Raw genomic sequence first — 22000 nt, 5'->3', positions numbered from 1 at the left:
AAATCTAAGTTATTTCTTGAGTGTTGGGTATGGAGCAAAGAGAGTGGCTGAAAGACTAATAAATGCTAATATATTTGTAGCGAGAAAGGGAAAGGAAGCTAACAGGAAGAAGTTAGTCTGTCAAGAATTATTAAGAGCTGACTCAGATTGGAAACTATAAATTTATAAAGGTGTCAGATGTACAGTGACTCTATTCATTAATGGCCAGCTATCCATGAATAAGAATTTACAAGGCATATGGTAGAAGGACAGGAGCAAAGGAAGTAAGAGTGTTGGTTGGAAAGACTGAATCAGTAATTTAACTCTTAGGGTCAAGTCACTAATAAGTAGAAGTATAAAGATAAACTTTATTTTAATCCTAACAAATTAGAAATCTGAATTAGTGTTCAAATTGAACTATGAATGTATCAATGTCTTTAATGTTTAATCATCAGGAAAGATGAACTCCATACTACTACTTTCTAAGGATACATTTATATCTCATAAATTTAATATATAGTGTAAAGACATTAAATCTGAACTGTTGAGAGCTTTTATAATTTGAAGGCCTAAATATGTCACGTTAATAATGCTGCCTTTTTTTCACTTTTTGAATTTTTAACAGTATGTAGGAGGTATATATATTTTAGGAGTACAAGATATACATTGATAAAAGCTGCCTTATTTTTATTCCACCACAGAGCTACCATTTTAAATGGAATCCCTAACCCAAAGTCCATCTATTGATACTAACAACAAATCAATTTCTTTACAACAAATCAATTATTCAATATAATGATATATGTTCTACTTATAAGTAGAACATATATCATTATATTGAATAATTCTACCTGTAAAACAGGAATAATAGTATCTTCTTCATAGGGATGTTATGAGGATTAAAGGAGTTAATCAATAACAAGTGCTGATATGGTTGGGCTGTGTCCCCAGCTAAGTCTCAAATTGTAGCTCCCATAACTCCCATGTGCCATGGAAAGGACCTGCTGGGAGGTAATTGAATAATAAGGATGAGTCTCTCCCATGCTGTTTTCATGATAGTGAGTCTCACAAGGTCTGATAGTTTTATAAAGGGGAGTTCCCCTGCATATTCTCTGCCTGCCAGCTGCCATGCAAAATGTGACTTTGCTTCTCCTTTGCCTTCCACATGATTGTGAGGCCTCCTAAAACAAGTGGAACTGTAAGTCAATTAAACCTCTTTTTTTTTTTTTTTTTAAATAAATTACCTAGTCTGGGTTAAGTCTTTGTTAGCAGCATTAGAACAGATTGACACAGTAAATTGGTACCAGGTAGTGGGACACTGCTGTAAGGATACCTGAAAACGTTGAAGCAACTTTAAAACTGGGTAACAGGCAGAGGCTGGAACAGTTTAGAGGTCTCAGAAGAAGAGAGAAAAATGTGGGAAAGTTTAGAACTTCCAAGAGACTTGTTGAATGACTTTGACCGAAATGCTGATAGTGATATGGACAATAAGATCCAGGCTGAGATGGTCTCAGATGGAGATGAGAAACATGTTGGAAACTGGAGTAAAGGTCACTCTTGCTATAAAAAGAGACTGGTGGCATTTTGCCCTGCCCTAGACATCTGTGGAACTTTGAACTTGAAAGAGATTAAAGTACCTAGTGGGAGAAATTTCTAAGCAGCAAAGCATTCAAGAGGTAACAGAGCATAAAAGTTTGGAAAATTTGCAGCCTGACAATGCAGTAGAAAAGAAAAACCCATTTCCTGAGGACAAATTCAAATGGCTGCAGAAATTTGCATAAGTAAGGAGGAAGCAAGTGTTATTCACCAAGACAATGGCGAAAATGTCTCCAGGGCATGTTGGAGACCTTCACTGTAGTCTCTCCCATCACAGGCCCAGAGGCCTACAAGGAAAAAATGGTTTTGTGGGAAGACCCTGCTCTGCGCAGCCTAGGGAGTTGGTGCCCTGTCTCCCAGTAGCTCTAGCTGTGGCTAAAAGGACGAAGGTACAGCTTGGGCCATGACTTCAGAGGGTGCAAGCCCCAAGCCTTGGCAGCTTTTATGTGGTGTTGAGCCTGTGCATAGAAGTCAGTAACTGAGGTTTGGTAACCTTAGTCTAGATTTCAGAGGATGTATGAAAATGCCTAGATTTCTAGGCAGAAGTTTGCTGCAGGGGTATGGCCCTCATGAAGAAGCTCTCCTAGGGCAGTGAAAGAGAAATTTGGAGTTGAAGCGCACACACAGAATCCCCACTAGGGCACTGTGTAATGGAGATGTGAGAAGAGGGTCACCATCCTCCAGATCCTGGTATGGTAGATCCACTGACAACCGGCACCGTGCACCTGGAAAAGCCATAGACACTTAACGTCAATCCATGAATGCAGCCAGGAGGGGCACTGTGCCCTGCAGGGGCAGAGTTGCCCAACATCATGGGAACCCACCTCTTGCATCAGCGTGACCTGGATGTGGGACATGGAGTCAAAGGAGATCATTTCGGAGCTTTAAGGTTTGGCTGCTTCACTGGATTTCAGATCTGCATGGGGCCTGCAGCCCTTTTGTTTTGGATAATTTCTCCCATTTAAAATGGGTATATTTACCCAATACCTTACCCCCATTGTATCTAGGAAGTAACTACCTTGCTTTTGATTTTACAGGCTCATAGGGAGAAGGGATTTGCCTTGTCTCAGATGAGACTTCATGGACTTTTGAGTTAATGCTGAAATGAGTTAAGACTTTGGGGGACTGTTGGGAAGGCATAATTTGTTTTGAGATGTGAGGATATGAGATTTGGGAGGGGCCAGGGGTGGAAGGATATGGTTTGGCTGTGTCCCCACCCAAATCTTGAATTATAGCTGCCATAATTCCTACATGTTGTGAGAGGGACCACGTGGGAGGTAATTGAATCGGTGGGTATTTCCCATGCTGTTTTCGTGATAGTGAATAAGTCTCTTGGGATCTGAGGCTTTATAAAGGGGAGTTCCCCTACATACGCTCTCTCTTGTCTGGTACCATGCAAGATTTGACTTTGCTCCTCCTTTGCCTTCTGCTATGATTGACTGTGAGGCCTCCCCAGCCATGTGGAACTGAGAGTCAATTATGCCTCTTTTCCGGTCAGGTGCAGTGCCTCATGCCTGTAATCCCAACACTTTGGAAGGCTAAGGTGGGTAAATCACCTGAGGTCAGCAGTTTGAGACCAGCCTGGCCAACACGGTAAAATCCGTCTCTACAAAAAAATACAAAATATTAGCTGGGTGTGGTGGTAGATACCTTTAATCCCAACTACTCAGGAGGCTGAGGCAGGAGAATCGCTTGAACCCAGGAGGTGCAGGTTGCAGTGAGCCAAGATCATGCCATTGAACTCCAGCCTGGGTGACAAAAGTGAAACTCTGTCTGAAAAAAAACAAAAACAAAACCCCTCTTTTCCTTTACAAATTACCCAGCTTATGTCTTTATTGGGGTATGTCTTTATTGGCAGCATGAGAACAGACTAATACAAGTGCCTAGAATAGTCACTGATAAACACTAAACACTCAATGAAAGTCAGCCATTATTAGTATAACTATAAACCTGTGGCAGAATTACTTACAAATTCATATTAATTTTAAAAATTAAGTATTACTAGAAAAAACAGCAAATAATAGTCTGATTAAGAACAGACATTCCTCGCCCCTCTTCCTTTCTCCACCATCATGGTGTGTTCTTGACTCCACTTCTCAGCATGTCATCTCAAAAGACTTTCAGGATTAAACAATTCCCAGCCAAAAAGCAAAATCGTCTCATTCCCCAGTGGATTAGGATGAAAACTGGTAATAAAATCAGGTATAACTCCAAAAGGAGACAATGGAAAAGAACCAAGTTGATTCAATAGGGAATTCCACGAGATGGCATGCATATTTATGCCATCTGAAGGTCACAATCATGTTACCATATCAAGCTGAAAATGTCACCACTATTTGGAGAGTTGGACATGTTTTATTGGGATTATATTTTTTCTCTCTGAATCTGTTATGAATGCATTGGTTGACTGGGTTTAGTAATAAATATGTGAGACCTTTCATTTCCAAAAAAAGGAAAAAAAAAAGAATTCACATTCCTCTATGTACTTAAGCATTTTAACAATGATTTTTATATAAAAAGCAAAGGAAAGCAGCAAGTTTAAGCCAAAAAATAATAAATAAAATAATCAATTTTCTCTAAAAATATAATTAAGTTTTAGAAGGGCTTTCTTTTAAAATACTGAAATATAAAATTTATTCAAAAGCAAAATAACAGCTTCTATGAAGCAAGAGCTACATATAAGTAAACACAGCACAGTACCAAAAATTCCATTTTTTTCATCACATCAGTATCTTCTTTTAATTACACATTTTCTCCCTGGAATAAGGCAAATAATAGATTAATATCTGAAATATTCCTAAACTGATTTAGCATTAAAAGTCTACTATAATAACAGGAGCACTTAAAGCAAGAGAGAGAAATATTTAGTCTACTGAAAAACATGAATCACAAAGAGTCAATAATGAACCAAATGAATATAAAAAGCAGGCCAAGTGCAGTGGCTCACACCTGTAATCCCAGCACTTTGGGAGGCTGAGGTTAGGAGTTCAAGACCAGTCTGACCAACATGGTGAAACTCTGTCTCTACTAAAAAATAAAAAAAATAGTTGGGCATGGTGGTGAGCACCTGTAATTCCAGCTACTCGGGAGGCTGAGGCAGGAGAATCACTTGAATCTGGGAGGGGGAGGTTGCAGTGAGCCGAGAATGTGCCACTGCATTCCAGCCTGGGTGACAAGAATGAAACTCCATCTCAAAAAAAAAAAAAAAAAAAATTCTGGCTTGGTGAGGTGGGTGTGAATGTGAGGTTAAACTAATTTTAAAACTCAAAAAAAGGAACATAAAAATAACATATTTAGACATCAGTGTCACATTATGGTTTGATTGAGAGCACAATAAACAAGGATGACTAGCTATGTGAAAAAAGTCAATGAAAAGAAGCAAAAAATACCAAAAAAGGAAAAAGACAAAAGAGAACTATTTACATATAAAAGCAGTTCAACATAAAGAAGAAAAATAGAGGGAAAAAGCCCAGGGATTTAAAAAAATATGGGCCAAATTTTCTTGTCATACCTTCAACTTTACTGGGGGTGTGAATTTGAAAATATTATGTCTCTAGGTATTACCTGTTCTCCTGTTTAATATTGTTTTTTTCCATCTTTGTTTTCCCTATAGCTAATTTCCTAAATTATTTTTATCTTACAGCATGATATATGTACACTATATTGAAAAATACAAATAAGAGGGATAGAATAACTTCTTATAAATTCCTAATAAACCATGAATTAGCTCATTAATCAGTATTCACAGCATTTCCATTGCTCTAATCCAAAACAGGATTAGAGCAAGAGTTAATATGAAGTCTCTGAACTCCCTGATATTGTGTTCTAAATTGTGTACACGTGTAATTTTTTGAGTTCTGAAGCTTTTGTTAAGTCTAAAAGCAGAACACTGCTGTGTTAAGAAGGCTTTACTCTCAAAGAAAGTGCCAACGTAGTTAACCATTAGGAAAATAGTATTTGGGCTGCAACACAAGAAAGGGAGCTAACACTTATTATAACACTTCTTATGTATCAATTTCCACATTCTTTTCATTGTACCAGTGGACTAAGACTGCACTTGGAGCTAACACTTATTATAACACTTCTTATGTATCAATTTCCACATTCTTTTCATTGTACCAGTGGACTAAGACTGCACTTTATGGAATAGAGCTGGATTTAGGCCAGCTGATACCCTTTGCACAGCCCAACAATGGTGCTCCTTGGCCCTACCACTGCTTTAAAAAATTGCTTAAGAATCTTTTAGACAAATCAGCTGATGAGTCAAATGCTATCCACACCCAGCTAGCTGGTTTTGAAACTTACACCACATGTAAAGAAACAAATGTAATATCTGATGACACTTTCAAATCAAACTTTTAAACTTTAGTCACTTACCATACCATAGAAAATGATTATTTAACAGTGCAGTTTAAATTTGAACATGGCAGATAAAGACAGTTATTAAAATTCTACTAAAGTCAAATGTAGCAGTGAACAAATTAAGGGCATGATAGCTAGGGCAAACAACTCTATGACATTCCCCTTCCCTTAGTCCCCTATGTTCCTGCTTATTTTCTTTAGTGGTTAATCCATTGCTGCTCTGGAGCTTTTGCATGAGCAGCCATGAGACGATTTAAGTAACTGGGTAGAAGTCAGACTTCTCCTAACCACAGTCAGATAAACTACCTCTGTATCTTTTTGACATACTGGATTTCTCTTTTTCTTTTTCAGATGGAGTCTTGCTCTATAGCCCAGGCTGGTGTGCAGTGGCACGATCTTGGCTCACCGCAACCTCCGCCTCCCAGGTTCAAGCGATTCCTCTGCCTCAGCCTCCTGAATAGCTGGAGCTTCAGGTGCACACTACCATGCACAGCTAATTTTTGTATTTTTAGTAGAGATGGGGTTTCACCATACTGGTCAGGCTGGTCTCGAACTCCTGAACTCATGATCTACCCACCTCAACTTCCCAAAGTACTGGGATTACAGGCATGAGCCACCATGCCTGGCCTGGATTTCTTTGTAACATTTTTAATTTAAATAATAATTTCGTTGGCTTAAAAGAGGTTAAAAATCCTGCTTTTAAATTGCAGACCAATGCAATGTCATAATTAAGTGGTGAGTGAAAAATAAGCTGAGGAACTGAACTATGCTACAAAGCAAGGCTCTACGCCCCAATTTAAAATATCTCTTTCAGGTTAGGTGTGGTGGCTCACTGCCTATAATCTCAGCACTTTGGGAAGTGGGTAGATCATCTGGGGCCAGGAGTTTGAGACCAGTCTGGCCAACATAATGAAACCCCGTCTGTACTAAAAAATACAAAAATTATCCAGGTGTGGTGACACATGCCTGTAATCCCAGCTACTTGAGTGGCCAAGGTACAAGAACTGCTTGAACCTGGGAAGGGGAGGTTGTAGTGAGCTGAGATCATGCCACTGTACTCCAGCATGGGTGACAGAGCGAGACTTTATCTCAAAAATATAAATATCTTTTTCATTAAATTTCACAGAGTAGGACACATTTACTAATGCAACAAAATGTAAATGACTCTGAGGTGGTCAGTACCACAGGTAATGCAACTGAGGCTCATGAGCTGTAAGAGTTCCCTGTGAGCTTAAAGTTATGAGTATTGATTGTGGTCAATGCATTTAAAACTCAGTCGAGTATCACTGACAATCAAGAAAACTATGTGTGTACAGAATATAACTTTGACAGGATTGTAAGAATCCAGTCTTTTAAGTTTAACAATAGCCTACAGCATTTTTGTGTTTGTTTTGCTTAGAGATGGGTTCTTGCTCTGCTACCTAGGCTACAGTGGATTATAATAGGTCACTGCAGCCTCAAACTGGGCTCAAGCAATCCTCCCACCTCAGCCTCCAAGTAGCTAGGACTACAGATATGTACCACCATGCCTAGCTAATTTTTTATTTAATTTTTCTGTAGAGATAGGGTCTTGCTATGTTGCCCAGGTTGGCCTTGAAATCCTAGTCTCAAGTAATCCTCCTGTTTGGCCTCCCAAAGTGTTGGGATTAAAGGAGTGAGGCACCTTGCCCAGCTAGTATTTTGAATATTTTAACTTGGTATTGATCTTCAATGATAATTGAATAAGTGAGATGACTTGAAAAATTCAAATATATATTGTAAAAACCTACAGAGTAAGAAATCATTCTATCAGTTATGTAGTAACTTTTAACTCCTACTCTTTTTTTTTTTTTTGAGACCAAGTTTCGCTCTTGTTACCCAGGCTGAAGTGCAATGGCGCGATCCCGGCTCACTGCAACCTCCACCTCCTGGGTTCAGGCAATTCTCCCACCTCAGCCTCCTGAGTAGCTGGGATTACAGGCGTGCGCCACCATGCCCAGCTAATTTTTTGTATTTTTAGTAGAGACAGGGTTTCACCATGTTGATCAGGATGGTCTCAATCTGTTGACCTCGTGATCCACCCGCCTCGGTCTCCCAAAGTGCTAGGATTACAGGCGTGAGCCACCACACCCGGCCCTTAACTCCTACTCTTAATCCTTAACTGACTAAGCAACTGTAAGACCAAACTATGTAATTAGACAGTACTGAAGAAAATACAAACACAATTATGTAAATATTATATATAGTGGTTAAGAGCAGGGATTCAGTTTCCGCATCTACTATAAGGGTAACAGTACCACTACAATAGAACTATTAGGTACCATTATTTGGTACTATTCAGATGATAGTATCTATCAGAGGGTTGTTATAGGATTAAATGAGTTAATTTACGTAAAGCACTTGCTTGACATACAGTAAAGGCTATGTATTGTTATGATCAAAGTCTTTCACTGTACTTATAAGATTTATTCTGCATAGATTAGGAGCTATTTTTACAAAAAAAAAAAAAAAGGCGGGGAGGGGGGCTTGCACATCTATGACTGCAAGAGTCACTGGAGTAGAGCAGAGTTCTTAAAGGGTGCAGTACCATCCTCCACAGAACATTCTAGAAATTTGTGAGGGTACTTTTTGGTTGTTACTGTGATAGGGGAGAAAGGGACATGCTGACTGCTGACATACAACAGGCAGGGACAAATGATGCCAGATGTCCTATATGTTGTACAGTTGTTCTACATGACAGAGCTATCTGGCTGGCAATTCTACTAGACTTTGCTAGTCTATTTATGCTTTCCTACTCTCCAAGGTAACAATTTCATATACCTTCCCTGTTCTTAAATTTCCAATATTATTATGCCTTAGCTAATAACCCTGCTTCTTATTTCACTAAGAAACTAAAAGCAATCAATAAAGAAAATTCTCTCTCCCTACTAAACTTTTCTTCCATGTGTTTCTGTGCTCCCATATTCTGCCTTCCTTCCCACTACAGTGAATGAACTGCCCCTTCTTTTATCCAAGACCAACTCCTCTACTGCTGTCCTGTATCCCATCTCCTTAAGCCTACTTTAAGGATTTGACTCCTTCTACTCCCTGTCTTGAATTGCTGTTTCCCTGTCTACTGGATTATTCCCATCAATATCCAACAGCTGTTTTCTCCCTTATGTTAAAAAGCAAACGAAAAACTCTCCCTTGATATCACATCTCCCTCACTTCTCTGCTTTAGTCTTTATCCAAAGAGTTGCCTATTCTTGGTGTTTCTATTTCCTCCTTTTCCATTCTATGCTAAACCCACTCTACATCAGGCTTTCATTCCCATTGTTACCTAAAGCCAGTCTTAAGAAGGTCACAAAGGCCTCAACATTACCAAATATGATAGTCAATTATCAATCTTAACTTTATTTAGCAACATCGGATACAATTGATCTCACCCTCCTTGAAATACATTGTAAAATATTACACTTTTCTCATTTCTCCTCTATTTCATTGATTACTTCTCAGTTACCTTTACTGAATCTTTAACTTCTTGGGTACTAAAAATAATATGCTAAAACTAAAATTTTTGCCAGCACAGACTGATAAAAGCTAGCATTTAAAACTACAGTGGGCTGGACGTGGTGGCTCAAGCCTGTAATCCCAGCACTTTGGGAGGCCGAGGCGGGCGGATCACGAGGTCAAGAGATTGAGACCATCCTGGTCAACATGGTGAAACCCCGTCTCTACTAAAGATACAAAAAAAAATTAGCTGGGCATGGTGGCGCGTGCCTGTAGTCCCAGCTACTCAGGAGGCTGAGGCAGGAGAATTGCCTGAACTCAGGAGGCGGAGGTTGCGGTGAGCCGAGATCGTGCCATTGCACTCCAGCCTGGGTAACAAGAGCGAAACTCTGTCTCAAAAAAAAAAAAAAAAAAAAAAAAAAACTACAGTGGTGTTTACTGTATAGAATTTATTAGCCATTTGATTCATTTATATTTATTCAGCATCTACTATATACCAGGCACTGGAAATATAGAAATAAGCAAAATGACCAATACTCTACCCACACAGAACTTACAGTTTAGTGGGAGAGACAATCAATAAACAAGCAGATAGACATATACTTGAATGCCAGGCAAAAACAAGTGTTATGAAGAAAAACTCATTCAACAAGTTTCTTTGTTTTGATCTACTCTGAAAATTTTTTTTAACTGTTCATTCAGGCCACCAAAGGTATCCTGATGTGTTTGAAAATGATGTTAGGCGCTTTAAAAAGCTGACATTATCAAAAATAAATAAAATAAATAAATAAAGAAGAAAAAAGCTGACATTATCTAAAGGAGATTCCTTATATCCATACGCAAACTACAGATTAAATCCTATAGTGTGGAACATAAGGAATATGAGGAGCAGAAAAGTGACAAAGTAGTTCTTTCAAAGTAAGAGGAGGACCAGAAAAATGTTAAATCATAAAAATCAAGAGAGGAGAAAATATTAAGAAGGGGGAATCGACAGTTAAATCTATAAAGGCTGAAGAAAAAGAGGACACTAAATTTGTTTATTATATAAGAATTTTTTTGTGACTTTCAAGAAAACAATAAATGTAATATTCAAGAGACAAATACATTAAGTTACAGAGTGGGAAGGGTAGTAAGGAGGTAGCAACAATGGACAAATAGAATTAATTAAAAAAAATTTTTTTTTTGAGATGGGGTCTCGCCATGTTGTTCATACTGGTCTCAAACTCCTGGGCTCAAATAATCTTCCTGCCTCAGCTTCCCGAGTAGCTGGGATTGCAGGCATGTGCCACTGTGCCCGGTTTAGAATGGGTATGAATTTAAGATGTCAGGAAATGAAAGGAAGAGGGAAATAAAGAAGCCTGAAGATACAGATTAAATCAGGAAGTAGAGAAGCAAAACAGACAAGAATATTAAAGGCTTGAAGGTACATGTTTAAGAGGTTCTCTCTAAAAAAGAAGAGGGACATATCTTTCTTTTAGAGAAAAGGAATAAAGGAAAGATTAATATAAATATCTTAGGGCGAAAAAAGGATGAGGGCAGTTGGCCTTATTCATGCTTAATAATTCCTAGTCAGTAAATCAACTTTCCAAAGATCAGTGATAGCCAGTAATAACTTATTCTGACGTAAGAGACCAAGTGAACAGTAAATTATGATGAAGTTATGAGAACATTCACCTCGGAACCTACTTCCTCTGGATTCCTCTTATTGTATATTTCTTCTTGTCATTTTTCTTTTTTTATTTTTAAGCACTTTCATGTCTATCTTCCTACTTTTCATTCTACCTCCTTTTCTGTCTCCCTCTGTTTTCCCCCTATTATCTCACACTATGACCTAGAGAAAATTTCTTTTCGTATTAACTTTACTTAACGTATAAAATGTAAAATCTTCCTTTTTCAATTAGTAGTTTTTCATTTAAATATATGAATTTTTTTCCAAGTAATAAAATGATATTCTCTGGAGACAAATCATTACAACTTACAATGTCTGAAATACGTACCTGAGTTAAACCTGTTTGCATAGAAGACTTTTTTAATAGTCTTGCTTCTTTGTTTATGTATCTTAGCATCCCACTAAGTGTGCTAAAGTCATTACTCTCAGAACTATCATCTTCTAGGTTATACGTGAGAGGTTTAAATGAATCTGGCTGGGTGTAAGTCAGATTCTTATGGCTTTCTTCTAATGTTGCAGGCTGTTCTAACTGCATTTTCTTTAATAGTAATTCTTCAGAAAGATTTTCATCACCGTGAGTTTTGAAAGTAAGATCACTGGCACTAATAGAGCGACGTAGTTTTGTACGCTTGGAAAAAGATGTGTGAAAATGTTTAGCAAATTTTGGATCTTGAACATCAGGCATAATTTCTGTTGGAGATGCAAATGAGGCTGGTAGAAACTTGATGTCTTCTGCCTTTTCATGTCCAGAAATTTTGGCTTGTAATCTGGTTAATTCTGATTCCTGCAGAAAAATTTGGTACTAGTAGGTGCTCAATACATTTTTGTTATATGAATGAACTACTTAGCAAATCAAAGACTTTAAAAAAGGCAACCTTTGTCCCAGTATAGGAATTCTGTTTATACTTTTTGAGAGTTTTCCAACCTCTGTTTAAGCCCTTTACTTATTTAAGATAGATTCACTTTGGGGAAATTACATATGTTCATTTGAAATATGCTTATTCTAAGAAATTCCATTAAAACCAGATTATCCTTATATAATTTTTGTTAATGACAATATCAATTTCTATTCAAGATTGAAATCTTACGCCTAAAAATTTATGTGCAAAGGTGTAAGGTACACTATCTTTCGCTAGTTTATGACACAAAAACACTCCTTTCAGAATTTCTAATAGGGAATAAATAGATATAAGCTATTCTGCTTTTTGTGTTCTCATTAAAAGAAAGCTTTATTACACTAGAAATCTTTCAAAAACTTAAGGTGATTAATCATTTTTAATAAATCTATTCTTGTTAAATAAACTTTTCATTTCTATTTTTTTCATTTCTTTCATTTGGGTATTCTGAATGAACTTTGGGATCCTAGGAATGAGACTACATCACTAAAAAACCAAAAAGCCTAAAAAAAGAGATGATATTTTAATTTCAAAAGATTAATAATATAAGTATAGTAGTCTCCTTTTCAAATATATTCTCCTTTTCTTAAAGGTATCCATAAGATATATTTTTTTAAATCTTGTCAGTTTTAATCTGATAGTTTCTATTCTTAAATTAGCTTTCTAAAAATACGGCGTTCATAACTAAAACTGTCATAATCAGCAAAAGTTTAACATGCATATTTCTGTTCTTTCCTACTACTTTATCTAAAATTGATTTATATGATTTTTAAGTGGTTAGAGTGCCAATTTTTTGTTGTAAATCTAACATTCACATTCTTATAATTAACAAAACAGTTGTAGAGTTGGCACAGAATAGGACTGCACACAGCTGGAGGTTTTTTCTTTTTCCTCTTCTGCATTATCTAGCCATTATTGAGATATGTGGTATCTCAGATAAGTAGGATTTCATTTAACTTACAGTTTAACACATAACTTTTACAATTAAATACAGTGCACTGAATACATTAAATTAGTTCAACTTTTTCTTAAGACTCAAAGAAGGTCACTGTTGTGAACATAATCGTAGTGAGCCATAATATAATGATGCCTTCATGGCTCTCAAAAAATCCTCTTTGCCCTTGTTATAATTGCCCTCAAATATTAGGGTACTAGTTAGGATACTAGAGAAAGTGAGCTGGAAAGACCAGTTGCCTCAAACACTGATCTTTCTTTTCTTCTCCCTCACTTCTGATTTTCTTCCCTGTCATTTACTGATGTTGTCAATGGAACAGCTTTCTATTATTTTTAGTTACAGTTATGCCTGCTTCTGCCCTTCTATTAGACTTCCTTCTTTATTTCTTAGTTTTATTCTCAACGTCTCTTCAGTCTAGACTTTAGAGCATGCTGAGGTTGATTTTGAGAGCTACTGTCAGCCAACATGGGAATTTTATTTTTCTGACTGGTATACTGACTAATCACAGTACATATTCTAAGAGCTCTATATCTATGGCTCATTTAAGAATTGTTGGTCAGGCGTGGCAGGTCATGTCTTTAACCCTATAACTTTGGGAGGCTGATGTGAGACTATCACTTGAGCTCAGGAGTTTGAGAAAAGCCTGGGCAACATAAGGAGATTCTGACTCTACAGAAAAAAACTTAAACATTAGCTGGGCATGGTGGCATATTCCTGTAGTCCAAGCTACTTGGGAGCTGAGGTGGGAAAATTGCTTGAGGCCAGTAGGTCAAGGCTGAAGTGAGCTGTGATCGTGCCACTGCACTCCAGCCTGGGCAATGGAGCAAAACTTTGTCTCAAAAAAAAAAAAAAATGTTGCTACATAGCCAATATTTTGGTAACTTCCTAAACAGTTGAACTTAAAATCATCTGAATAACTGATATATGCAATCTAATTGTATTTATCTCACTGGTAATAGTAATGAGCTGCAGGGATAATACTGTGACAAGCAAAACAACACAAATTTTTTAGGGTCAATTTCTCATAATGAAGCTAGTAATTCTGTATAAGTGTGTATTACAGAACATTAGGAATATTAACAAAAGCATTAATAGAGTGTTCAACCTAAATATTGTTTTATATTTTAGATTATGTCTGTTCAGCTTTCCTCTAGTACTGTGAGTATCAACTCTGCTATAAATGTAATTAAGTATTCAGATTAGTAACTAGAAATATTACTAAGGTATTATTTGGCTGAGGGTTTTTCCTTTTCAGTAACTTTCATTTTGCTATAAAATCATTTATTGCTTCATAACTATCAGTATGTTCTTTTTTAAGACCTTCACTAAGAATTTTACCCTACATATTGGAAGGTTTGAACCAATGTAAATTTTTTAATCTCTATGCATCAATACTGATATTAATTTCAAATTCCAGAAGAAACTGCCATGATTAATGAAGATGATTAAGAAGCAAAAGCTATTTAAAAAAAAAAAAATTTGCAGAGACAGGGTTTTGCTATGTTGTCCAGGCTGGACTTGAACTCCTGGGCTCAATCATTCTCCCGCCTTGGCCAAAGAACTGGGATAATTTTTTAAATGATGTCTATATTCAAATCTAGAAAAAAACTCTGACTATAATCTTGGATTTTCTACTTTATGGTTTTTTCTTTTTTTGAGATGGAGTCTCACTCTGTCACACAGGCTGGAGTGCAGTGGTGTGATCTTGGCTCACTGCAACCTCCACCTCCTGGGCTCAAGCAATTCTCCTGCCTCAGCTTCCTGAGTAACTGGGATTGCAGGCACTGGCCACTACATCCCACCAATTTTTGTATTTTGAGTAGAAACAGGGTTTCACCACGTTGGCCAGGCTGGTCTCAAACTTCTAACCTCAAGTGATCCACCTGCCGCGGCCTCCCAAAGTGCTGGGATTACAGGAGTGAGCCACTGTGCCCAGCCTACTCTATGATTTAAAAAAAAAAAAAAAAAACTTTACTGATTTTGAAAAATGCTTCTCCTTTTTTTTTAAGGTACATCGAGTATAAAACCCTCTAGTGTAAACATTATGATTAGATGAGTTTATATTTGAACATGTAAAAATTATATCAGATGTACATCACATAAATAATTTCCTAAATTCAGCATCTTCTAAATAAAATGCTTTTTATTCAAACAGGCCAATATTTGGCCATATGGTCCTCTATAAACTACAAGGACAGTAAGTACTTTTTCATAGGTATACTTTATTACTTTTATATGCTTACTTACTTTAATAAGTAATGCTTCATTTGCAGCTTCAATTACTTCATTCCTATCTTGGACTTGCTGATGCAAATTGCTTACAGTATCCTGAGCTTCTTCTAATTCCAATTTTGCCTTCTCTAATTGTTCATTTAGTTGCTGAACAGAAGTCTTTTGAGAGTCAGCAGAAATCTTCCACTTTGCATGGTTCTCTTGATGCGAAATCATCTATATAGCCCCAGAATTGGAAAAAGTAAAATAAACAAAAAATAGAATGGAACTGGATTCAACAACAATCTAATACTTTCTACTTCTATTTATTTTTTCTTTAAAAAAAAGTAAATTCTGTTTATAGTGACAAACATCTGCTTTCTTAACAAATAAAATATTAGAGGAGAAAGGGATAAAAGGAATCTATAATCTTCAATTTACTTAAGAACTTAACTAAATGCAATGGTCTCTATTTGGGTATCGATGTGACCAAATAAACTATAAAGACATTTTTTGAGACAATTGGGGAAATGTGAACAATGACTGGATATTTGATATTAAGGTGTTACTGTCAATTTTTAGGTGTGATAATGGTATTATGGTTCTGTTCCAAAAAATAGCCCTTTTCTTTTAGAGCTATGATATGGTTTGGTTCCATATCCCTACGCAGGCTTCCTCTTGAATTGTAATCCCCACATATTGAAGAAGCAACCCGGTGGGAGGTGATTGAGTCATGGGGATGATTTTCCCCATGCTGTTCTCATAATAGTGAATTCTCAAGATGGTTTAAAAGTGTGACACTTCCCCTCTTGCTTGCTTTCTTTCCAACCACCATGTAAGACATGCCTTGCTTCCCCTTCTGTCATAATTCGAAGTTTCCTGAGGCCTCCCCAGCCATGTGGAACTGTAAGTCAATTAAACCTCTTTTCTTTATAAACTACCCTGAAACTGTTGCCATTCTTCAGACACCAGAAGGGTAGATCCAGTGACAGCTTGCACCTGTACCCGGAAAAGCCTCAGGCACTCATGCCAGCCTTAGGATTGTGTAATTTATAAAGAAAAGAGGTTTAATTGGCTCACAGTTGTATATAGCAGTGTGAAAATGGACTAATACAGAAAACTGGTATCAAAGTAGTGGAGTACTACTATAAAGATAACCTGAAAATGTAGAAGCAACTTTGGAACTGGGTAATGGGCAGAGGTTAGAACAGTTTGGAAGAATCAGAAGACAGAAAGATGTGAGAAAGTTTGGAACTTCCTAGAGACTTGTCGAACGATTCCGACCAAAATGTTGATAGTGATATGGACAATGAAGTCCAAGCAGAGGTGGTTTCAGATGGCGATGAGAAACTTACTGGAAACTAGAGTAAAGGTCACTCTTGCTATGTTTTAGCAGAGAGATGGGTGGCATTTTGCCCCCACCCTAGAGATCTGTGGAACTTTGAGAGAGATGATTTAGGGTGTCTGGAAGAAGAAATTTCTAAGGATTCAAGAGGTGATCTGGCTTCTCTGAAAGTGTACAGTCACATCCATTCACAAAGAGATGATCTGAAATTGGAACTTATGTTTAAAAGGGAAGCAGAGCATAAAAGTTAAAAAAAAATTGCAGGTTGACCATGTGGTAGAAAAGAAAAATCCATTTTATGGGGAGATGTTCAAGCTGGCTGCAGAAATTTTCTTAAGTAATGAGGAGCTAAATGTTAATTGCCAAGAAAATGAGGAAAATGTCTCCAGGGCATTTCAGAGATCTTCAAGGCAGCACCTCCCATTACAGGCCTGGATGCCTAGGAAGAAAAAAATGGCTTTGTGGGCCAGGTCCAGAGTCCCACTGCTCTGTGCAGCCTCAAGACATGGTGACCTGCATCCTAGTCGCTTCAGCTCTACCCATGGCTAAAACGGGTCAAAGTACAGCTCAGACTGATGCTTCAGAGGGTGCAAGCCCAAAGCCTTGACAGCCTCCATGTGGTGTTGGGCCTGCAGGTGCACAGAAGACAAGAGTTGGGTTTTGGGAGTCTCTGCCTAGATTTCAGAGGATGTGTGGAAATCACTCGATGCCTAAGTAAAAGTCTGCTACAGAGGTGGAGCCCTCGTAGAGAACCTCTATTAAGGCAATCGAGAGGAGAAATGTGGGGTTGGAGCCCCCACACAGAGTCCCCACTGGGGCACTGTGTAGTGGAGCTGTGAGAAGAGGGTCACCATTCTCCAGATCCCAGAATGGTAGATCCACCAACAGCTTGTACCATGTACCTGGAAGAGCCCCAGGCACTCAACGCCAGCCTAGGGCTGTACCCTGCAGAGCTACAGGGGTGGAGCTTCCCCAAGCTCTGGGAGCCCACCCTTGCATCAACGTGCCCTGGATGTGAGACATGGAGTCAAGGGAGATTATTTTGGAGCTTTAAGATTTAATGACTGCCTCACTGGTTTCAGATTTGCATGGGCTCTGCAGCTTCTTTGTTTTGGTCAATTTCTCCCCTTGGAAGGGGAGCATTTACCCAGTGCCTGTACCCCCATTGTATCTTGGAATTAACTAACTTGTTTTTGATTTTACAGACTTATAGGCAGAAGCAAGTTGGCTTGTCTCAGATGAGACTTTGAACTTGAACTTTTGGGTTAATACTGGAATGAGTTAAGACTCTGGGGGACTGTTGGGAAGGCATAATTGTGTTTTGAAATGTGAGAAGAACATGAGATCTGGGAGGGGCCAGAGCTGCAATATGGTTTGGCTCTGTGTCCCCACCCAAATCTCATCTTGAATTGTAATCTCCACGTGTTGAGGAAGGTACATGGTGGGAGCTGACCAGATCATGGGGTTGGTTCTGCATGTTGTTCTTGTGACAGTGAGTTTGTTCTCATGAGATAAAGATGGCATTTCCACACACTCTCTCTCTCCTGCTGCCATGTAAGACATGCCTTGCTTTCCCTTAACCTTCTGCCATGATTGTAAGTTTCCTGAGGCATCCCCAGCCATATGAAACTGTGAATTAATTAAATCTCTTTTCTTTACAAATTACCTAATCTCTGGTATTTCTTTACAGCAGTGTGAAAATGAACTAATACAAAATACTTATTGAAATGTGTACAGATGAAATAATGATGTCTAAAATTTGCTTCAAATATCATGTGAATATGGGGACAGGTTGGGAATGAGTTTAACATTTATGTTAAACTCCATTCAAGGGAGTTTGTAACGTTTTTGTGGGTGATTGGTGGGGCTTGTGGAGGCCATGTTTTGCTTAAATACATTTAGAATCATACCACTTTGAAAGCATTGTGTTTTCAAAGGTTAAAGGTATGTTGACACACTTCCAAGTATGCTTACGACTGTCTGGGTTTTATGCCTGGTGTCCTCATGTACTACTATATGATTACTTTTCATTCTCAAAAGTATTCTCTTTTAGATAAAAGAAAATGATCAATGTATTTGTGGATGAAATAAATTGACTATGCATTGATAATTATTAATGTTCAAAAATAAATATAAGAGGATGTATACTATTTATACTGTTCTATTTTTAAATATATTTAAAATTTTCACAATTGTTAAAACAATCTCATTCTCATCCAAAAAATCAGGAGCTTTGCACGTCCCTATTAAGTGACTTTTCTGACAATTTAGAAACCTGTATATTAAAAAATACTGTTAAAAATTATTGATCCTATTTTCTAGCTCTCTATTACTTTAATGCCATATGCTCTCATTTTTATATTCAAACAACATATATACTTTAAAAGTAAATTTTTGTCAACTCCAAAGAGGTGAAAATATATACTTCAATATTATACAAAAATATTAGTATCAAATATTAAATAGCAATATTAAATATTAACATGCAGCAACATGTACTTATTTTACTTTTTTTGAGACAAGTTTCACGCTTCTTACGCAATCTGGATTGCAATGGTGCCATCTTGGCTCACTGCAACCTCTGCCATCTGGGTTCAAGCAATTCTCCTGCCTCAGCCTCCCGAGTAGCTGTGATTACAGGTACGTGCCATAACACCTGACTAATTTTTGTATTTTTAGTAGAGATGGTGATTGGCATATTGGTCAGGCTGGTCTTGAACTCCTAACCTCAAGTTATCCACCTGCCTCAGCCTCCCAAAATGCTGGGATCACAGGCTTGAGCCACTGCCCTGGCTGGCATGTGCTTTTACTCCCAGCTACCTGGAGGCTGAGGAGGGAGGGTTATCTGAGCTCTGGAATTTGAGCAACACAGAGAGACCCCATCTCTTTTTTAAAAAGATAGCAATACTCAACTCATTTACAATTTATTTTATGTGCTATCTATTTATAATTTCATGTGGCTTATAAAACTAAAATAAAAAATTGGATAATTATACTTAAAAACAGAACAGAGGCCATATAATGAAAGCATAATGAGTAGTTAAGGGCAAACACTTGAGATGGCCTAATTATTACTGACTGTTACTAAGTTGAGCTGCTAATAACAATTAGATAATTATGCTAAGTCCAACAACATTCATTTACGTTTGTCTCTAAGGATCAAAAGTTGCAAATTCTTGGTCTTAGGATTAGATTCAGCTTGCAAATAAGCTTTGTTTGGCAGGTACAATGCTTCCAAAGAGCTATGATTCTAAATGTATTTAAGCAAGACATGGTCCCCACAAGCCACACCAATCACCTACAAAAATGTTAACAAACTCTCTTGAATGGAGTTTAATGTAAATGTATTTGCAACCTTGCCATATTCGAAAAATGCTTTATTAGCACTAAACACAATAAGTAATTTATTTAAATCATATACAAAGACTTTGGGTAATATCTTCAAGGGTAGTTTTTAAAAAGATGTGATATTCTAGTTAATAATACTGCCCATTTCTATGAAGGCTCAAGACATGCCGACAGATAAAAAGGCTCTAGTATTAACTCTCTAGCTAAGTTACTATAAGAAGAAATGTTGAAAATTGTAAAGCATTATTGATTCACATCACATGAAACTGTTTTCATCAGTTATTAAATATCTCCAGTTAGTCTTTTACAAATGCTAATTTGTAATTTAAATATTAATTCATTTAATATTCGCCACAGTTCTATAAGGTAGATACTGTTATTATATCCATTTTGGACAGAGATTAAGTAACTTACCCAGGGTGATACAGGTGGCCTCATGGTGAGCTAGGGTTTGGAACCAGGTTGCCTGGCAGGAATTCAAGCTCTTAACCCCACAGAATAGTAAAGTGAAAGTTGTATGTTTAGGATACCAGAAATGAAGACCACAATGTATTATTCAACAATGAACACTTAAGAGCTGGACTCATACTTTTGTCCTGATAGGTCAAGCTCCACTTTAGTGGGCATTACACCAAAACAAACTAAATTTTTCTTCACCTCCATATGATAAGCTTCTTTGAGAGATTCTACTTCTGCTGACAATTTCTTGATTTCTGCTTGCATTCTTGCTTCTAAATGAGCTTCACGTACTTTAGAAGCCCCCAATTCCTCAGCTAAATGGTTCCCATGAGCATCCTAAAAAATAACATATTGAGTAAAAGCTATAAAACTTGTTTACTTGGTTATTATAGCTAAACCAATCCAGTGCATTAATGAAAGTAGTTTAATTTTTATATTATATAAACACAGACACAAAGTTAATTTATTAAATGGTATGCTTTAAAATCTAGACATTTCAGAGACTACTAATGGGAGAGTATTAATGTAATTGTTTACTGTCATAATAAAATAGATGTTCACTAACCAATGCTTTCTATAAAATGAATTATTAATAATAACCACAGGACACTAAACTCTGGCCAGTAACAGTCTACTATTAGGTATGCCTATACATTTTTGCTCACTATATATATTTTCTGTTTATCAAGAATCAGTTGTGTTTTTATTCAAACTTATTTGTACTAATTTAGCTAACTGTGCTTGCAATTTTAATTAGTAATTTTATTATAGATTATGAACATGATAAAATAAGCAAATGCAAAGTTTTTATCCAAAAACTAAGTTGTATGTTTTGAAATAGCTCAGTGAATAAGTCATGAACATTTTGCTATCCAATTAGAAACACTCAAAATAGTTATGAAATATTGTAGGAGGTCCCATAAAAATATAACATGCTATATTCTGATTCACTTATAAATGTCTTTTAATTAATTCTTCCTTCACTTTAAAGAAAGCAATATTGGAAACTACAGATGATCTAGTGTGGTAAAAGACCAGGTAGGATTCTAGTTATATGAGAAAGACTAGGTAGAATTCTAATCAAATGACTCATACAAAAAGAACGAAGGTTTGGCCCTACATCAAAGGAGAAACATATCTATCTATCTATCTATATATAAGTTTTGGGTTAAAATGTTTAAAACACTGTCAATTAAAAAATTCCTCACTTTAACTCACTTTTAAAAGTGAGCTTAGCTTATCAAATAACAACCAATTGTACTATATACTTAGATACTATAGATAAAGGCAGAAACGAGATAAAAGTAGATAGGTTCCCTTTTCCTAGTAGAACCAGAAATGTACAATCTATCTCTAGTAAACATTCTCTATGTATGCTTTACTGGTCTAACCATCCAGAAATGTGAATACCAACATAGGTAGGTTTAACCAAAATTAAAGGTAAAAATTTTTAACTCAATTCCTATGCTAAATTAGTAACCCCAATGGAAAGCAGAATATTTTTGCAAAATGCATAAACACATTTTTCTTAAAGCCTAAATAATTAACCCAAGTATACCAATCTAAACAGTTTTAAGCCAAGTAGTTAACTTCCTACCAAATACTGGGAAGGTAAAATTTACATTAGTACTCTTGCTTTTTAAAAGCACTTTACCTCCCAATAATTCTGAACTACAGGTTTCCTAAAAGGTACAAATTTAGATAGTTCTCAT

At 36.9% G+C, this 22000-nt stretch overlaps 1 protein-coding gene across 15 annotated transcripts in view; it reads right to left on the bottom strand.

Annotated features, from left to right (window-relative positions):
• Positions 1-3406: 3406 nt before the first annotated feature.
• Positions 3407-22000, bottom strand: part of CCDC18 (coiled-coil domain containing 18) — a 110575-nt gene continuing 91981 nt past the window's right edge. For 10 of the 15 annotated variants that reach the window (XM_078332488.1, XM_078332489.1, XM_078332490.1 and 7 more), the window contains 3 exons: positions 20487-20624; positions 15173-15373; positions 11131-11858 (listed from right to left, as the gene is read on the bottom strand). In XM_078332488.1, the coding sequence (XP_078188614.1) occupies positions 11265-11858; positions 15173-15373; positions 20487-20624 (933 nt within the window). In that variant the 3' untranslated portion in view covers positions 11131-11264. Of the gene's footprint in view, positions 4333-11130; positions 11859-15172; positions 15374-20486; positions 20625-22000 lie in introns of those variants that run through there. The other 5 variants (XM_017974951.4, XM_009001721.5, XM_017974950.4 and 2 more) reach the window with 2 other exon arrangements.

Source organism: Callithrix jacchus, chromosome 7 (genome assembly GCF_049354715.1).
Source record: "Callithrix jacchus isolate 240 chromosome 7, calJac240_pri, whole genome shotgun sequence".
NCBI classification, from domain to species: Eukaryota; Metazoa; Chordata; class Mammalia; order Primates; family Cebidae; genus Callithrix; species Callithrix jacchus.
This window is presented reverse-complemented; position numbering and strand designations above follow the sequence as displayed.